Source organism: Etheostoma spectabile, chromosome 10 (assembly GCF_008692095.1).
Source record: "Etheostoma spectabile isolate EspeVRDwgs_2016 chromosome 10, UIUC_Espe_1.0, whole genome shotgun sequence".
In the NCBI taxonomy this organism is placed as follows: Eukaryota; Metazoa; Chordata; class Actinopteri; order Perciformes; family Percidae; genus Etheostoma; species Etheostoma spectabile.
This window is the reverse complement of record NC_045742.1, coordinates 25,840,264-25,859,818: the sequence shown is the minus strand read 5'-3', so window position 1 is coordinate 25,859,818 and position 19,555 is coordinate 25,840,264. Positions and strand designations below refer to the sequence as shown.

Here is a 19,555-nt window from a genome sequence, read left to right as displayed (position 1 = left end):
CAACTTAGTCATTTTGGGATTGTTTTCAAAACACTATTAATGCCACGGACATTTTTTCATTTTTTAGGTATTTTCTTTTCCTTTTTGCCTCATTAGTTCCTTTTCCAACTAAAGCTTTGGTGTGTAAGACTAACTGAGACTAAGCTGGAACGCACCGCAAAGCGTAGATATGTGCCGGATCGTGTGTCTGGCCATTCACACCAAACACGTTTTTCTATGCTCCGGTTACAAAGTGATCTTTCTCTTCTCTCTCTCTCTCCTCTCCTCTCCCTCTACCATTATTCTCCCACCCCATCTCTTTCTCTCTCTCTCCACTTTCTCTCCTCTCTCTAATAGAAAGAGACCCTTTGTTGGATTCTACGCTGCATAGATCTTAGCGCTGCATTTGATCCCAAATTGACCCATTTTCTTATTAACATATATTTTGGAACATTTAATTGGCATTAAAGCCACACACAGCTCTAAGCTGCGTTTAAGTCTTATTTATCAGATCGATCTCATTTGTAGTTAACGTGAGCCTCTTGCACGCAACTTTAGTCATGGCGTCCCCACAATGACTGTGCTTCGGTCCAATCCTGTTCACTTTATATATGCTTCCTTTAGTGCAGTATTATTAGCCACACTCATAAATTTCATTGTTATGCAGATGATACTCCAAGTATATCCTTTCAATCACGCCTGATGAAACTAATCGTTAGCTAAACTTCACTTGCCGTCCAGATATTAAAACCTGGATGCCCTGTACTTTTCTACGTAACCATAAAACTGAGTTATTGCTCTCGACCCAAGCACCTTCGTGACAGCAGTATCCAAATGATATAAGTTACTCTGGATGGCATCACCCTGCCCTCCAGCAACCACAGTGAAGAATCTTGGAGCACCTTCGATCACAGAACATGTTCCCGTTAATTCCCATTTAAAGCAATTTTCAGGAGCAGCCTTTTTTCACCTACGTACCATATTGCAAAAGCAGGAATTCCTGTCTAAAAATGCTGCAGACAAAAACTAGTCCTGCATTTGTTACTTCGAGGTGGGATTACGCAATTCTCGGTTGATCATGCTGCTCTGAAAAAATCCATAAAGACCTCTACAGCTGATCCAGAATGCTGCTGCACTTGTTCTGACAGACCAGTAAAAGAGATCACGTTGCTCCCTGTTTTAGCTTCTCTGCTTGGCTTCCGTGAAAATTTAGATGATTTAAAATAATCCTTTCGTCCTCAACCTACAAGCTCTTCAATGGTCAGCTCTCTTAATCTTAAGCTATTTACTCTTTACAACCCTTGGAGAGAACTAAGCTCCCAGAATGCAGGGTTACTGTGGTCTTCCCTAGAGTCTCTAAAAATAAAAAGAACAGGACCCCGAGCGTTCAGCTTATCAAGCTCCTCTCTGTGGAACCAGGTTCCAGTTTGGGTCCGGAGGCAGACACCGTCTCCACATTTAAGAGTAGGCTTAATACTTTTCCTTTTTGATAAAGCTTATAGTTTAGGGCATAGAATCGGAATATTGTTAGGGCGTAGTAGTTAGTCACAGTGCTTTCAGATTTCTATCTATCATTATATACTAAGGGAGACTTGGCATCAGCCCGTCCGGATGGGAGAGAGTTTCTGGCCCGTCCCGGCTGGAGCTTTCTCTTTACCACTCGTCTCTCTTGGTTTGTTGTAATAAGTTTTAGACAGCTGTCATGTACCTTATTTTGATACCTAGTTAGGGCATAGAATCGAATATTGTTTAGGGAAAGTAGTAGCTAGGGCACTAGTTTTTCAGATTGTATCTATCATATAAACCAAGAATATAATAGAACCAAAAGGGAGACTTGTCATACAGCCCTATCCGGTTGGGGGAGAGTTTTCTGTACAACCACGGGCCGGCGTAGCTTCTCTTTACCCCTACGTCTCTCTTGGGTTTTTTTGTAATTAGTTATAGACAGCTGGGGATATTTTGATACACTGAGCTCCTCTCTCCTCTATCTCTCCCCTTTTCATTTATGTGCCTCCCTTCCCAGAAATGCTTGTTACTACCTATTTCTGGGAGTCATTCCCCAGGCCTTATGTTCTTTTTTTTACTCCCCAGCCTGTTCCCTTGGATCAGAGAGGCTCCGAAATCAAGGGTGCAGCTATTGCCATGGTTCCGCTACACGTTTCGTGATGCCATGTTCAACTGCTACACGGGTGGGGGGCCCTGCTACGTCCTCTACGTTCCTGCTACCGCCTGCCTTACTCCTGCTACGTCCTGCCTGTGCCTTGTAATGCTGCACATCGTCCTGCTAGGCCATGAACTACCACAAAGATGCTACACATACACACATTTTTTTCTACTTTTTGTTATTGCCACATCCTTCTTCACCCCCCACACCGGCCCGTCAACACCGCCTACCAGAGCCATGGGTCTGACCGAGTTCTCTGCTACAAAAGGAGTTTTTCCCGCCACTGTCGCACATGTTGTCTTGCTCTGGAGAACTAGACTGTGGTGTTCCTTGTACATTCAGGAGTCGTGTGGTTCTTCTGTAACTGTCTTGAGATATTCGTTATGATGTACTCTAAATAGAAATTGTGAATTGAATTGCTTTGCGAGATCTTGCAAATAAAACTATCGTGCAAAACAAAAGTGTTTGTGCCCAGTACATGTTTTTTACCACAGATGTACTTAGTTGATAGAGCTGGGACAATTTTCTTTTTCTGTGCCGATTTCATTCTTTCACGAAACATGGGTGCTGATTTGATTTGTATTTTTTTTATTTTCATTCACTAATATTGAGTGTTGTGATTTTCTTTTCCTTCTTTAACAAAAACAAAATAATACACTATATATATATATATATATATATATATATATAGTATCTAATAATATTATAGCATGAGACATTTGTAAAAAGAATGCACATCCTGTGTCAGTCAATCAGTCTGACATTAATTTTATTTGTCAAAAAGTTACATAAAACTGATTTTCTGCATTTTCTCCTTTCAGTCTGTTTGAGTGGAAACGGACACGATGTAGTCGCCGTCAGCAGTGCCGCATAAACAGAAAATATTTAGGTGAATCATTAGAAGAAGTAATTGGTATTAAATATTGATTCTAGGGAAAAGAATTGATTTTAGATTGATTTAGATAATCTAGTTCTGGGGAGTTTACTCCCTGGAGTCCTGGAGTTTTGGATGGCACCAAGATCTTGGGTGCAGCTGCCGTCGTGGTCCCGCTGCACGGCACCCTGCTACGTCCTGCTACGCCTCTGCTACACCTTGCTACACCGTGCTGCGTCCTGCTGCACCTTGCTGTGTCCTGCTGCACCCTGCTACATCCTGCTACACCCTGCTGCATTCTGCTGTACCTTGCTGCGTCCTGCTACATCCTGCTACACCCTGCTACATCCTGCTACACCCTGCTGCGTCCTGCTGCACCCTGCTACATCCTGCTACACCCTGCTGCATTCTGCTGTACCCTGCTGCGTCCTGCTACATCCTGCTACACCCTGCTACATCCTGCTACACCCTGCTGCGTCCTGCTGCACCCTGCTACATCCTGCTACACCCTGCTGCATTCTGCTGTACCCTGCTGCGTCCTGCTACATCCTGCTACACCCTGCTACATCCTGCTACACCCTGCTGCGTCCTGCTGCACCCTGCTACACCTGCTGCCCCTCCTGCTCCTGCGTACCCTGCTACATCCGGCTACACCCTGCGCGTCTGCTGTACCCTGCTACAATCCTGCTACACCCCTGCTCGTTCTGTCTGCTGTTTACACCCTGGCGTCCGGGCTACATCCTGCTACAAAAACCTGTACACAGTCCTGCTACACGCACCGCGCTGCTCCTGCTGCACACCCTGCTACATCTGCGACAACCCTGCTGCGTCCTGCTGCACCCTGCTACATCCTGCTACACCCTGCTGCGTGTCCTGCTACACCCTGCTACGTCCTGTGGCACCCTGCTGCGTCCTGCTACGTCCAGCTAAGCCCTGCTGTGCCACGCTACATACGTAGCCCTGCAGCGCCCTATGACATGAACTACTATGACTTTTAGTCACTGTTAAATTTTCTTTGTTGTGATTGTTATTGCTACTATTCATCACACCCCCAACCAGCCGTGAGACTCCGCCTACAAAGATCTTGGGTCTGTCCGAGGTTTCTTCCTAAAAGGGAGTTTTTCCTCACCACTGTGCATGGTCGCACAGTCGCACCATGCTTGCTATTGTGGGAATTACTAGAATTGTTGGGACTTTATAAATTATAGATTGTGGTCTAGACCTACTCTATCTGTAAAGTGTCTTGAGATAACTGTTGTTATGATTTGATATTATGAATAAAACTGAATTGAATTGAAATTTTAAAACTGGTCGCAAAAAAGTCACAAAGCACACGATTTGTTTCCCATCCTCATCAGTTGTTCATGTTGAGCTCCTTTCTGACTGTGGAGATCTGGGCCACGTTCAGCCTCGACAAGACGTAGCAACATGTTTAAAAAAACAAAAAACTGAAACGGGTGCGTTGATCACCCTGTTTCGTGCACAAGTGCTGTGCCTTACCACGAGTTTACATATACATCTCTTCTGATTGGGTATCAGCTGTGACACAGCCAATAAACGAAAGACACACCCACCAAACGAGAGAAAACATATCTTAGAGCTGTTGCCCACTCCTTCAAGTTGTTCTGAGGAAACATGTTGTATAACCGTAGAAAATTGTTGAGATTGAACGTGTTACAGATCGGTGGATACTGGAGGCTGTCATTCATTTTGTGTCTTTGTAGGTTCCGCTAATTTTTTGTTCCGTTTCTAGATGTAGTGCCTCAGAGTACGAGCAAGGTTTTAAAATATAAAATAGCACTTTCTATTTTATCATCAAACTTAACGTAACACCTTGTACCTGTCATAGATTTTCAGACAAGGCCTTTTCTCTTTGTATTGCGGTGCATAGTATTGTATGTTGAATTAATACTGCATTAGTTCCAGTCTGATTAGAGGATATTTATTTGGGTTAACAAATGACGCTGATGTAGCATTGCTAGGGGACCCAACTATGTCATGGCAGGTGTATTTCAGGACCCAAGGAAGCACAGTGTCTGCTTGTTTGGATTAGCGGTTCTCGTGAAAGCACCAAGCAGCAAAACCAGAGGCCATCACCCGTTCAGGCACGTTTTAAACGGGCACCGCATAACTAAAAAATAAGAAAACGTCTTCTCTAATATATGAAGGCTAGAACCATGAAGACATCATGACTGAGCAAGCTGTGTTTAAAGGAATAATGCATAGCGGCAGTCACATGAGCTGTACAATGCAGGCGATGGTACAGGGTCCAACTTAGTCATTTTGGGATTGTTTTCAAAACATTATTAATGCCACGGACATTTTCCACACAGGTGTTTTCTTTTCCTTTTTGCCTCATTAGTTCCTTTTCCAACTAAAGCTTTGGTGTGTACATTGTATGTCGAATTAATACTGCATTAGTTCCAGTCTGATTAGAGGATATTTAGTCAGGGTTGCTTCAGATATCAAGCAGATAATCTTAGACATATTATGTTTTTGAAAGTGAGTCCCTTTCCATGTCTACTCCTGTGCGGCGGGTTTATTCAGCGGTATCTGTCCAGCTTTTGGCTCCTACCACAGAGGTTTACCTCAACCAATGACATTATTCCTGCTTCCACAACAGCTCTGCACCTGACCAATGTGTGCTTACCGTCTGTCAAATAAAGGTACAGTGATAAAGTGCTCACGTTCTTCAATCACTTTCAGACGACAACGTTCTTAATCCACATCCCCGTCTTTATTTAAATTAGGTAAGTGTGGCAAATTTCACATTTGAGGGCAAACGTCCAGTTATTGTGGCCCATCAGCAAGCATAGTGAATATTCATCTATAAAACAATCACATTTTAATCAATAGGCCATATATATATATATATACTATTTCAAGTGTTATTATATTATTTACTTCTCCTATATACCAATGCTTATGGGAGTTAATCCTGCTGTTACTGTACATTAATACTCAAACTCATATGACTGTAATGCAAACAATAATGTAAATATAAAAATGCTGTACAAAAACCAGGATATACAGGTAATAAGTTGGGAAAGACAGCATACAGATAAAGAAAAAGGCACTTAATAATATTAGACGCGCACACACACACACACGCACACACGCACGCGCGCGCGCACACACACACACACACACACAGTATAATTCAGATACTTTAGCCCATGTTGTCACATAATTCCCCTGAAAAGTTGTTTTTACAATTATATCAGATACACTTGGCTAATGATAAACAAGGCCTTATCCTACAGGAAGAACAGCTGACAGGAGGTCAGGAAGGAGTGGTTAAATCCCGGTCCTTTGCATCACAATTATCTTACACCTCGCATGGCTTATATTTTTATTTCACAGATATCTGTCTATTGCAACCACAAACTCAAATGTCTGCTTGAAATGATTCCTAGAATCGAACAAAGTTGCCCTAAGATTGTGTGTGTGGGCCACTGCCGAGTCCTTATTGGCTGACTAGACGGCTCAACACACACTCCCTGACGTGCCAGGCTAATATTGGCCTTCCATTTAACACTAAACACAAACAGGGTGATGCTTGTCAACCTCAGATACAGTATGGTGAGGGTGATGTTTTTTTTTTAACCACATCAATGGGGTGAATTTCAAATCTGTGTCACTTCCTTAAGCAGCCGCTAACTCTAAAAAAAGTTCAATGTAGAGTTACATTACTGTAGCCTTCTATGTGTTAATTAACTGACTCCTGCAGACTCATTAGAATACATCTCAAGGGGACTTTTTTTTTCGGTATGTACAATAAACAAATTGTAAGAGGTTAAAAATCTGACGGAAATATCAGTAGCTGCACAAACGTACCCCTGGAAGCTTTTAATAGGGCTGGGTCCCTTCCAACGACACCTTTTAGGCGCCAACTAAATTGCCGGCTCGGTGTAGAGTATCAAAAAATGCCTCGTCATTCAACACCAAATTTCAACACCTACGGAGTAAATCTCTTCAGTGTCAGTGAGCATGCTTCTACCAAGATCTAATATTGCTTATGATTGGCTGTGTGACGTTACACGTCATAGAGACGCAGGACAAACTCTCCGTTACACAGACACGGGGCTAACGTCTGTGTAACAAAAAAGTATTGTTCAGGCTATGGAAGTCACGGTCTTGGTACCGGTATCAATTATTTCTGAATGATACCCAGCCCTTGAGAGACAGCATCACTGCCCACTGTGTGTGTCCTGGTTGAAAACAAATCAACTGCCAAATTATTGCAAGGTTAGACCATAGACAGTTAAAGAAGTGGACCAACAGATCCCTTTGTTCTAGATGGAGACCGGTGAAGGATATTAAAAGCACTTTTCCGGTGATGGCTGAGCGTTACTGCGCAGCCTCCAACTGAGATTGAAGACGAAGATGTAACGTGAGCAACCTGAAAGTTGTCTTCTGGTAGCTGAGCTAAGAGAAATCTCAATCATTCCCAATCAGCAGAGACGGAGAGTGTATGTATATGGGATATGGTTAGGAGGCAACATAGGCACAGGCTAATTTCTGCTAACTAACATGCTAGTTAACATTAGTAATTTAACCTAAACAGCTGATGGATGTCCAAACTGTCTGTGAGCGTCTCCTGACAATACGATGATTTGTCGATTATGTTTTTTTAGAAATAAATAATGGACAAATGGAGTCTTTAAATGCTTCAGTTATTTGCTGTCAAAGTGACGTCAAAATGAATGGTGGTCAATGGGATGCTAACTGCAGGTGATGGCTTCGTAGCATTGAAATGGCGCCATGGGAGCTACGCTAAGAGAGGAGAGGCTACCCCCTTGGGTTAGACAATATGAGAACAGCGTTCATGACATGGAAAGTTCCTGACCGTCTGTCGATTGTATAAATCTGTCTCTAAATCATGGAGAATCCTACAGCGCTTTCAACAGGAAGACACATATTGTCAAAAAAGTGCAACACACCTTACACCACCTGTGAGATCACATTACAGTCCATCGCAGTCCACATCTTACAGCTTTTAGGTGACACAACACTCTGCACTGGCAATAACAGCTGAATAAAGCACGGTTTTGTGCTGATTTTCCACTTCTGATACACGTCAGTGCATTGTCTATGTAACCACAGTAGGGTCACTGAACATCACCTCTTCAAAGTATTTTACCATTAGACTCTAAAGAATAGGGTTAAATTAGGTCTGTCAATCCATTAACATTTTTAACCGTAGTATTGTTCATAGTTAACTTACGATTTATTGCAAATCATTTGCACATTTTATTTCTGTTCAAAATGTATTTTAACCCTCATGTTGTCCTCGGGTCACATTGACCCATTTTCCTATATCAGTGTTCTTTTTAACTACCCAAAAATAACATGATTGATTCCACACAACGCTCTTTGGCAAGAACAAATCTCTACTTTCATTCATTTTGGGGGTGTCTCATTCAATTTTATAACATTTGAAAAAAATGTAAGTGGTTCGAAATACTATTGAGTAAAAGTTGACATATTCATTCAACATACATTTCTTTAATTTTAGTCTAAATAATTCCTATTTTCTGCTTTTCTAATTTAAACATTAGTATAATTTATTTTTTTGCTGACCATGAATTCCAAAAATAACTGTAAAAACTGAAGTTAATAGTGCTGAAAATGTCAAAACAAGTGACAAACATCGAAGAAAAAAAAAGCATCAAAAGGGATGAAAAAGGGACAAAAATGTAAGAAAATGTTAAAAACATTGAGAAAAAAACATCTGAAGTGTTGATTTTCAATTCTGACAGGAAGACAACACAAGGGTTAAAATGTGTATATATATATATATATATATATATATATATATATATATATATATATAGTTTATAAATATAGTTTATATATTTATTAGTATTATAAATTATATATTTTTTTTAACGCTCAAGTGGTATCTGAGACTGGACGTAGTCCGGCTCTAACTCAATTCACATTGACAGTATATATAATACAACTTTAGTCTCGTGGGGAGAACCATCTGGAAGGGCTTTGAGGACTTGCCATTCCAAAATTCCTTTTCTTTATCCATGTCTGCACAGGGAGCTTTGCTTCAGCCAGCCATCCACAACGTCACTGCTGCATCACTTCCTCATGTCCCTTCTACAGAGCTGCCCCAGGCCCAAATCCCACTACACACATGCATTAATAATCCCAATAAAAAACAATTAGTTGCATTAAAAGGAATTTGCGTTAACTGGTTATCATATTAATTCTGACAGCCCTAGTTCAAATTTCTACGTTTTAGCACTTATTTACTAAAAAGATGAGTGAAGAAAGGGACGGTTTACTGTGTCAGAGTAGCCTCCTGTTTGAAGAAGATCTTTTTATCAACACTGCTCCTTTTGCCTTGAAACAGCTTATTGTGATCTCTCTCTCTCTCTCTCTCTCTCTCTCTCTCGTACTGTAGGATTTCAAGTCAATGTACAGAGTAGTTTCAAAGTATTGCTATGACTACTTAGCTCACCTCTGCCCTGTTTCACTCATGTGTCCCTTATGTCCTTTTCACAGGATTTGGAATAAAAAAAAGAAGAAAATAATCCTCCCTGAACTCCCTCTTCATATTTTTCACTTCACAGCACCTGTACAAAGTAAGCTCAGTCCATTTTTTTCTTCTTCTTTTGTTCTTTTTTTTTGCTGTGGAGTTCTGAAAATGGTTTTCAGTATCAGTAACCACATCTGTCCTGTGCCACAGCTCCACGCCAAAACATGCAATAAGGCAATCTTCCGTCAGGGGTGTCAAACTCGTTTCAGTTCATGGGCCACATACCCCATGATTTGATCTCAAGTGGGCCAGACCAGTAAACCACTCCAGACTGATCAGAACCTTTATCTGTCCCAGAGTTTGTCAGCTTGATGTTGGCAAACGCAAGTTGCTTCTGCTATGACAGCGTTCTAAGGCCATTGTAGGAAAAAATAAAGGAAAAAGAACTTGGCTATTCTCTGAACTTGGAGTGGTAAATTTGGAATTGGAATGAATTACTTCTCTGCAATTTTAACACTTTGCAAAGTCATCCAGTGGGCCAGATTGGACCTTTTGGACGGTCGGTTCTGGCCCACGAGCCGAATGTTTAACACCCCTGGTCTGGTTTTGTAATAATAGCCCTGATGAGGAAAAGGCCTTGCAACACACGACACGATTGGGTCTCTACTGGTTAAGATGGTTTTGGGATTTGGTCCAAGGCAAGTCTGTTAAGCTTGGCCCAGAATGGGACCTCCATCTCTGCACCCCCCCCCCCCCCCCCCCCCCCCCCCCCCCCCCCCGTTCCATCCCAAATTCAGTACGGTTGAAACACCTTCATCAGCCACGAAATAACATCATAGCTGTTTATAGTGAGCCCTTAACCTGAATTGATTCTAATGACACATTGGTCAGACTTAATGAATGTGTTACTATTAATTTCACTTGACTAGGGATGTAGCGATGCATCGTAACGTGGTTAAAAAAACAATAACAATAGAAATGTGGGATAAAAAAATGAATCACGATGCAACTTTTAACACGGCCTAGGGCGTGATCTATTTTGGATTCCACTTGTTTGACTTGAGACGTCACTACGTCTTCTTAGTTTTTAGTTTGATTTATTTGAACAGATCTCTTTTCTATTTATTTAGATATTCTAAATGGTGATGGTGGGGTTTGTTTAAGAAATATAATATTCATTTTTTAGTATATTTTTGTTATTAAAGATAAAAGAATCAATTTCGTTTTTTTCACTTTTGATAAGAACACATCTGTTGTTTTGCGGTTTATAAAATTGAAGGAATATTTTTCAGTCATTAGTCTGCAGCTCATTTGGTTTAAAAAAAAGGAAAAAAAGGAGAAAAAAAATTGTACTGTCAATTTAAAATTGTGAATCGAATCGTGAGTTGAATCGTTACATCCCTAGTCTTGCCCCTAAGCTTCAGGGTCCAGAAGCTTCGGAACTCCGCTAAGAATAAAGTTCTGGAACAATGAACAACTGCACCGAAAGCAGAAAACAATCAAAGCCCATCCCCCTACAAAGGGACGATCTCATTGTACTCGTTCCTCTCTCCTCTCCTTCCCGCCACCATCGGCGCTCCCTCCAGTTCAGCCGTCTTCGAAGAGAGTCCTGTGCGGCCCTGTGGCACTCCTGGAGCCAGATCCGGGCACAGCATGGCATCATGGGAAGACACAATAACCCTGCTGTTTGCAGATGGGGAGCTGGTGCTCTCCTCCCCCCTCCTGTGTTGCTCTGGTGTTGGAGCAGGTGCTCTGATCCCACTACTCCCAGCGCCTACGCTACCTCCGACACCGACACCCCCCCCTCGCCGTTTGGGCAGCGGTCCCCAGAGGAAGGCGTGGGCCGGCCTGTAGTGCTGGCGGGCGTAGCGGAGCAGGCGTCTGCGTGTGGCCGGCAGGCGGATGGTGTAGACAAAGTACTCGAGGACGCTGTGCTGCATGTTGGGAAGGGTGTTGCGGCACAGAGACTCCTCCAGGAACAGACGGACCAGCGGGGCCTTGAAGGCCTCGTAGCCCAGCTCGCCCAGGGACTTCAGGATGCGGGTGATGCGCAGGTAGTTGTGCTGGGACCTTCAAAAAGAACAAAGCAAGAGATGAAAACGTTTTACCATGACTTGTCCACCCACCTGTTTGTGTGCTCATTTTCAATTTGGGCATAAACAAAACAGAGTGGAAAATGCTGTAGTTTCAAAAACCTTTTTTAAATGCATGAAAATGACATCAGGCTACAGCCCGGACGACTCTGAGGACCCGCTCTGGGTTAATGTAATGTAGTCACTATATGTTTTTAAAAAGAAATAGTTCATAAACCCTTGTTTGACTAGTTGATTACTGAACCCAGCCATCATGTGCCGCGCACCACCACAAGTCAATTCTCACCCTGAGGGAAACACTGAAGAGCCATCTAGAAACCACAGCGTACCAGAAGAAAAAGCTGTTGGACACGTTGGATGGGACATTAAAAGCAAGAAAAGGGAATACAATCGTACCGAGCAGCTGCTTAATGGTCCAGACTTTGTTAGTTTTCATTAGGGTCAGTAATGGTGACAATCAGCTTTAGATTCTAAGGTTGTCGAGGAGGTTTCCGACTTGAGGAGGTTCTAGTAGTAGCGTTGAGGAGAAAAAAAACACTTGTCTTAAAAGTACACACCCTAATGTGTGACATTGAGGTGGTGCTTTGGCAAAAGCTACAATAAATGACCACCCTCAGGCCATGAAACCTTCGGGAAAGAAAAAGAAAACAGCCTTTAAAGGATCCTTTAACCATCTGTTTGTTGACTGAAAACATTTTGCCGCCTTGCTTAAGGGCAAAAAAGCAGTAAGTGGCAACCAAGGTTATAATCAGTAATGAAAATGAACAAAATAACAAAAACTAGGTGGGAAAAAAACCTTGTAAACTGAAATCAAAATAATAAAACGAGGCATTACAAAAAAAAACAATAACTAAACTAAAACAACATAAAATCGAGTAGACGTCCTTAGTTTTCGTCTTTGTCCCTGAGAGCAAATAATTTATCTTTCCGACCATGACATTTCCCGTAGATGAGTATAGTTTGAAAAAATGCAAAACTATAGTAACCTTGGTGGCAACCGAGCGATGGTTCACACAAATTCTGGCTAGTGTGTGTGTGTGTGTGTGTGTGTGTGTGTATTGGGGCTAAACAATGAAATTGTTTTCAAATCCCGACTTAAGGCTGCAATTAAACGCATGTGCAATATTTAGTTGAATGTTTCGTGTAACATATGGTGTAACATTATGTAACCCTCTTTTTAGTTTTACATTTACTGTTTTTTATAAGATAAATGCTGGAATAATGCTAGATGTCACTTGGAACGCTGGTGGTATCATACATGAAATTCATATCTATGTTTCTCGCATAACAATATGGAGCAGTTTTGATGGCGTCTAGTGTCATGATGTTTTACAACAAGTTGTACCTACACAGACAAAAAGGAACTTCAGATAAACTTTCAAAAACAATAATCGCTAATTGAATCGTTATTGCAATATCTGGGAGAAAAATCGCAATTATGATTTTTTTCCATTAAGTCGTTCAGCCCAGCGCGTGTGTGTGTGTGTGTGTGTGTGTGTGTGTATGTGTGTGCGCTCTCTCACTCATTTAGGTGCTGGAAACGCTCCAGCCAGTTGGGAGCGCGGGCAACATTACCACTCTTATCCAGCAGCTTGATGCCGTAGAAGTCCAACATCAGGGAATAGGCCGCCAGGAATCTGCGCTTAGCTTCCCGAGTGCTTTGGAATTCCTGACGGGATCAAACACAGCAGATCAGAGACCAGGGACGCCACCTTTTTGTTTGGCAGTAACATTAGAGGCGTCACTCAGACCCAGTCAAATGAACAAAACATGTGTTTATTCATTACTTGTTTAAACATCTTTAATCCCAGGATACATCTTTTGGTTACACATCATATGACCCAGATAATGTAATAACACAAATACACAGCCTAGGAGGTAAACTACGCCTCTTTATTATCATAAAACATTTATCCTCACTGTGGTTAGGGCTGGGCGATATAGAGAAAATCAAATATCACGATATTCTTGGCCAAATACCTCGATGTTGATATTGCAACGATATTGTATGGTTGAGTATTGGTGCTTTAACAAACTGTTATTTACACAATGAGATTTTTGATAAATATTCTCCAGAAATGATTTAATGACTGTGGGTAAAGGTAAATAATAGAACAGTGTAACTGTAATGCAGCCTGTAAAACCAGGTAAAGACAACACTTCCCATATTACAATATTACAATATGTCCAAAATCTAAGATGATTTCTGGTCTCATATCACGATATCGCTACATTGATATATTGCCCAGTCCTAACTGTGGCTGGTCTTGTCAATTTTATTGCTATGAACGTGTATAGGGTCAAGTGCCAACAACAATTTAAATAATAATAAAACAATATATATAATCTGACTAATAATCACTTACATAATTATTGGCATATCTAATTAAAAACAACAATTACAAGCCACATCCCTTAAGAACTTAGCTAATGTAAGCAATTAATTGCGGTTAAACAAGGAAACCGCGATTATTTAAAAAAAATAACTGACGCTTAGAAAATGATGTAATAATTGTTACAGTTCTAATTAGCATTAGCATTTTAGGTGATCAGATGAAGCAGAAGGACATACGATGTACGTCTAAGGACACTATTGTCTCACCACATCGGAATCTGGTCAGAGACTAGGGATGCAAAAATGATAATAATAATAATAATAATAATAATAAACTTAACTCACTCAATACAATTCCCAATTTAAAGTTCACGCGACGATTTTTTTCACGCTGTGAGCTGTGACTGAAAACTATTCCTTCATAAACTGTGGAAAACAAGAGATGTATCCTCTTATAAAAAGTGAAAATGAAATTGTATTTTATCTTAAACAGCAAAAAATTTACATTTTCTTTTATATAATTGGATGTTTAAAACCTACAAAAATATCTCTTCAAATAAATAAACAAAACAAGTGAAAATCCAAAGTAGACTACGCCCGAGGCCGTTTACGAATTCAGCGTAACTCTTGTTTTATCTCAAAAAGTTTAACATTTATTTCACTTTTTAACTGATTCACAATGCATCGTTACATCTCTATGAAAGACAAATTTGCACCCATTAACAATGGGATATAAATAATTAATTTCAGAAAAAAAACTTGAACAAATACATGTTGGACACAAACATTCCAGTGGTTTAGCATTCTTAAAGTAGGCATAATGTTTTGGCCCATCTGAGGGATTGTGCACCAGTTTTCTTAAGTGCAACAACTTAGAGCACACCGTTATTTCAGATGTAAAAACCCCCCTCATGTTTTCAATTTATTGCTTGAATGGAAGTTGTACTCTATCACTCAACCATGGCAAACACTCGCAATCGGGAAGTACAAAAACAAATCAGACATGCAGCAGGCCACTCTCGGGTCTATATGTATATAATAATAAAAAATAATCTGTACATAGTATATGTTCATGTGTGCCTTACTTTGATCTCGTCCTGAGTCAGTTCGTGTGCGTAAAAGTTGAGCCCTTGTTCTCTTAACGGAAACAGCCTGCCACAAAGACAAGGAATCAAAAACACAAGATCAAATGAAAATGATGAAAATACACAAGCATTCTTAATCATTTTCTAATGTTGTCAGCGTAACATAGAAAGTTAGTACCACTGTTTTACAGGTCCAATACTGTATGAGCAGGGCTCACAATTAGTACCATTTAGCAGCCAAATGCTGAGGTTGGTATATCTGCTCCACTCTCTCTCACCACACACGGTCCCTTATCTGGCGAGAGTGTATAAATGGAACATTAAGCTGTTACATGTTACTAATTAAGTGGCTAGCAGGCTAGTTGGTTAGCTAGCTAGCTAGCTAGCTAGCTAGCTAGCTAGCTAGGGGGCTCAGTTCTCAGTTCAGCATCATCTATATTGGAGAAAAGAATCACGTCATCCAATGTTTAAAGTAAATAATACAGCTTTGCCAGCCTACTTACTGGAGTTTCCCAAACACAAATATCCTATAGAAGCACAATTTTGGCAGTATTCCTTGTGCCTCCTTCAGAAATTGCTCTTGAGAAATGTCCCCCACCCCCCAAAAAAATGTTAGATGAAATGAATGCCCATGCGGAAAATGTTACAAATTACATTTTTGGGCATGTATTCTGTAACAGAATACGTTTTGAAAGCATCCTTCCCAACACTGTTTCCTGTTCTCCTTCTCCATAAACAACATGAAATTAAGGAGAGAGTTAACTTTCCCTGCAAGAGATTTCCCACCATGGTCAGAAAGCACAGAGATCCAAATTAAGTGATACTGAACGAGAAATGCCTTACGGAAACAGTAAAATTTGATGGAATTTTATGAATACCGACTCCAAGGAACTACGTTCGGTCTCATCAGATTTTATCTTGATTAATATACGGCTTATGGGATAAACGCTGATGGAAATGTTATTTGCCAAATAAATAATGAATTGCGATTAAGTTTGAAGTCTTTTTGCAACCCGCCACAAAAAGAAGAAGAAGAAGTTTTAGTTAATTTACGCCCAGTATTTCCTCTCTGTCTGCACACATGACGGGCGTCAACAAAGACAGATGGAAGTGGACGGACGTGGAGACTTTTTGAATTTAAATTATCAGGAACTTGCGAAGGAAATGGCCGACAAAGGTTAGGACAAGCCGTGGGACGTCACCGCAGTAAATGGAAGGCGCTCAAACAGCGAGACATGTCTCAAAAAAAGAGTCTTGCAGCAGTGCCGGAGGGACAATAAAGCCAAGTTGCATCTGCATCATCATAGCGATGTGTTGATACCATTGTTGTTTTCTTATTATAGCTTGATATGCCGCTATGAGCTGGCATATAAGCATATTACAACTTGTGTAATATTGATCATTTGTTGGTAGACGGCGCAATCCATCTTGTTTTGTCCAAAGGTTTGCATGAATGTTGTGTGATTCAGTGCGAAAATAAATGGAAACACTTTAAAATGTCTAAAATCTATTCGATATACCAATTTGATCGCAAAACCGCATGTGACGTCACTACACATAAACATCAGGCACTTACGTAGACTACGGCAAAAACCCTGCGTGGAGCCTCGGCACAACCATGAATAACGCTAAAGGGGTATTCCGATTCTTAAACATTTTACATTCAGGAAGCACAGCTGATGAAACCATCACTTTATTTCTAGTGATATTTGTGTAACAACTGGACAGTCTGTTACTGTAGTTTTATACCATGCAAAAATAATCCAGTCACTTCAGAGGATTTTGTGCAATTACACATAAGGTAAATGGAAATTAAAATAAACAGATCAAATCTGGTCTCACCACTGAATGTAGGTGTGATTGTGCTCCAGTTTGTCATAGTCGCCTCTCCACTTAGTCAGAATCTCCTCTATATAGATACCTGAGAAGAGACAGGGGCTTAGTAGCTGTCATTTCGTGTGTGTGTGTGTGTGTGTGTGTGTGTGTGTGTGTGTGTGTGTCTCTAAGACCAAGAGACTGGATCACATCACTCCAGTTCTGAAGTCTTTACACTGGCTTCCTGTGTCTCAAAGAATTGATTTCAAAGTACTCTTGCTAGTTTATAAATCCCTTAACGGTTTAGGTCCAAAATACATTTCTGATCTGCTACTACACTATGACCCCCCCAGACCTCTCAGGTCATCTGGGACGGTCTACTTTCTGTCCCCAAGTCAGAACTAAACAGGGTGAAGCAGCTTTAAGTTTCTATGCTCCTCAATCTGGAAAAACCCCAGAAACCTGTAATCCGCTGCTACTCTCAGTTCTTTTAAATCAGCTGAAGACCTTCTTTTTGATCTGCCTTCTTTAAATGAATGCTCACTTTCTTTAATTTTCTTATGCTGCACTGTAACTTTTATCTTGTGTTTATGTGTCCTAATGTTTCTATTTTGTTTTTAACTGTCTATTCATGTGTTTATGGTTTTTTAATGCTTATGATTTTTAACTGCTTTTACTTGTGTTTTATCTGTTTAACTGATTTTGTGTAAAGCACTTTGAATTGCCCTGTTGCTGAAATGTGCTATACAAATAAAGCTGCCTTGCCGTGTGTGTGTGTGTGTGTGTGTGTGTGTGTGTAAAAAAGTAAACGTATTCAAACATTGGATCAGTCCACTAATCTACTGGTCTTTCCCAGTTAAACATGACCTTTAGCCAAATAAAACTCACTAAGCCCAGAGCCAACATTTCTTCTCTCCACAGTGGTATGAGATCTGTGTGCTGTGTGCTGTGTGTGCTGTGTGTGCTGTGTTTGTGTGTGTGTGTGTGTGTATGGTCTCACCATCAGGTACAAGAGGGATCTTGTTCAGGTAGAAGCGAAGGTTACGATACTCGTTGGGTTGCCGGGACTTTCTGTAGTTCTACAAACACACACAGAACCAAGAGATCACACCGGGTGTCATCCATATGGAGAAAGTGCCTGTGCATTGTATTTCTACAGAAGAGGATTAAGGCCATATGTGAAAAAATGTATTTGAATTCTAAGTTTTAAGACAAAATTCTGAGATAAAAAGTCAGAATTCTTGGATTGGTGTGCCACCTGGAATGTGGTTGCAGTCGTGCCGTGGTCCTGCTCTACGCCCTGCACTACTACTGCTGGGTTAGGGGTTACTAGTTCTTTACTTACTTAATTCTTTTTTCCTTTTGGTATTATAATTGCCACTGCCCATCATACCATCTACTATAATTATTATGAATGATATTTCTCCATATCTGTATATCTGTATCAGTGTCTCTGTGTCCCATTTGGCAGCGGCAGATGGTGGCTCACCAAGAGTCAGCGCCTGTCCGACTGTTTTTGCTCGCCACAGTTGCACCAAATGCTTGCTCTTGGGGGGGGGGAATTGTTGGATGTTTGTAATTCAGTGTGGTCCGGACCTACTCTATCTGTAGAGCATCCTGGGATAACTCCTGTTTGACACTTTGAATAAAATTGAATTGAAATTGTGACTATAACCTTAACGGTAGGGTCCCACACAGCCAATCACCTCGCAAATTTTGACCAGCAAAATTTTGCCATGGGGGGGGCCGCGGTCGCGAAAACAACAGGCTGGGGCACAAGAAAAGAGCTGAATAATTTGTTGTTGTGTTTAAACTAACATCTTGAGTTTAAACTAACATCTTGAGTCCTTGAGTCCTTGAGTGCCATGAAAGGCGTCTTTAAATAAAATGTATTATTATTATTATTATCTACAGCGGTAATGTTTGCCCTGTTTATGTTCATGTGCCATATAAACAACAATCCGTGTTGTTAAAAGTGTTGGTCAGACGTTTTTTGTAACTCCCGCCTCCAAACACAAACACGCGGACCTGATTGGTTCTCCAGTGGCCCTCAGTTGAATAAAGTTAAACTTTTAAACTTTTGTCAACTATATTTTGCTCCCCTACTCAATTCGCTCTCATCTCGACCAATCGGGGCAAATTTTGACTCCATTCAATCTCAATGAGAGCAGACCGAAATTTCACTGTGTAGAAACTTACCGTTAGAGATCATTTTTAGGGATATGAAGCATTTGAAGATACTCCAAGAATTTACATCACAAAAAGCAAACATACCAATGTAGGCAGTGGCAGACTTATGGCAGATCTATTCTGAATCAGAATCAGAAATACTTTATTGATCCCCAAAGGGAAATTCTGTGTTACAGTTAAACATAGTATATAAATATCAGAGTATGAATATAAATAAAGAAATATAAGGAGTGTGGATATGCACGGTATTTACATTGTTAAAGCCCATGTTGCAGGTTTAATTTTCCAACGAATTTGCACTTATTGATTGTTGGTAATAAACATTCAAACTGTTATCCACTGTATATGATATTGAAAAGTATCACATAAAATAAAATAACACAAAAAAGTAGGTCATATTTTACAGTGGTTTGCTTTTCTCCCACAATGCATTGGATGACGTCACACAAGGGAGACAATAGGCCAGCTTGCTTAGAGAGACCATTGAGAGTTACTAGAGAGATAGAAGACAACAGTGTAAGAAAGAG

At 40.7% G+C, this 19,555-nt stretch overlaps 1 protein-coding gene and 1 long non-coding RNA gene across 2 annotated transcripts in view; both read right to left on the bottom strand.

Moving 5' to 3' along the window:
• Positions 1-2,304, bottom strand: part of LOC116697127 (uncharacterized) — a 23,315-nt gene extending 21,011 nt beyond the window's left edge. Inside the window, exons 1-2 of the long non-coding RNA XR_004333925.1 lie at positions 2,294-2,304; positions 454-459 (exon numbers count right to left, since the gene is read on the bottom strand). This is a non-coding gene — a long non-coding RNA (uncharacterized LOC116697127). The remainder of the gene's footprint in view (positions 1-453; positions 460-2,293) is intronic.
• Positions 2,305-9,511: 7,207 nt separating this feature from the next.
• ogfrl1 (opioid growth factor receptor-like 1) overlaps positions 9,512-19,555 on the bottom strand; it is a 32,982-nt gene continuing 22,938 nt past the window's right edge. Inside the window, exons 3-7 of the mRNA XM_032528447.1 lie at positions 17,839-17,917; positions 16,866-16,944; positions 15,024-15,090; positions 13,127-13,272; positions 9,512-11,580 (exon numbers count right to left, since the gene is read on the bottom strand). Of these exons, the coding sequence (XP_032384338.1) occupies positions 11,025-11,580; positions 13,127-13,272; positions 15,024-15,090; positions 16,866-16,944; positions 17,839-17,917 (927 nt within the window). The 3' untranslated portion in view covers positions 9,512-11,024. The remainder of the gene's footprint in view (positions 11,581-13,126; positions 13,273-15,023; positions 15,091-16,865; positions 16,945-17,838; positions 17,918-19,555) is intronic.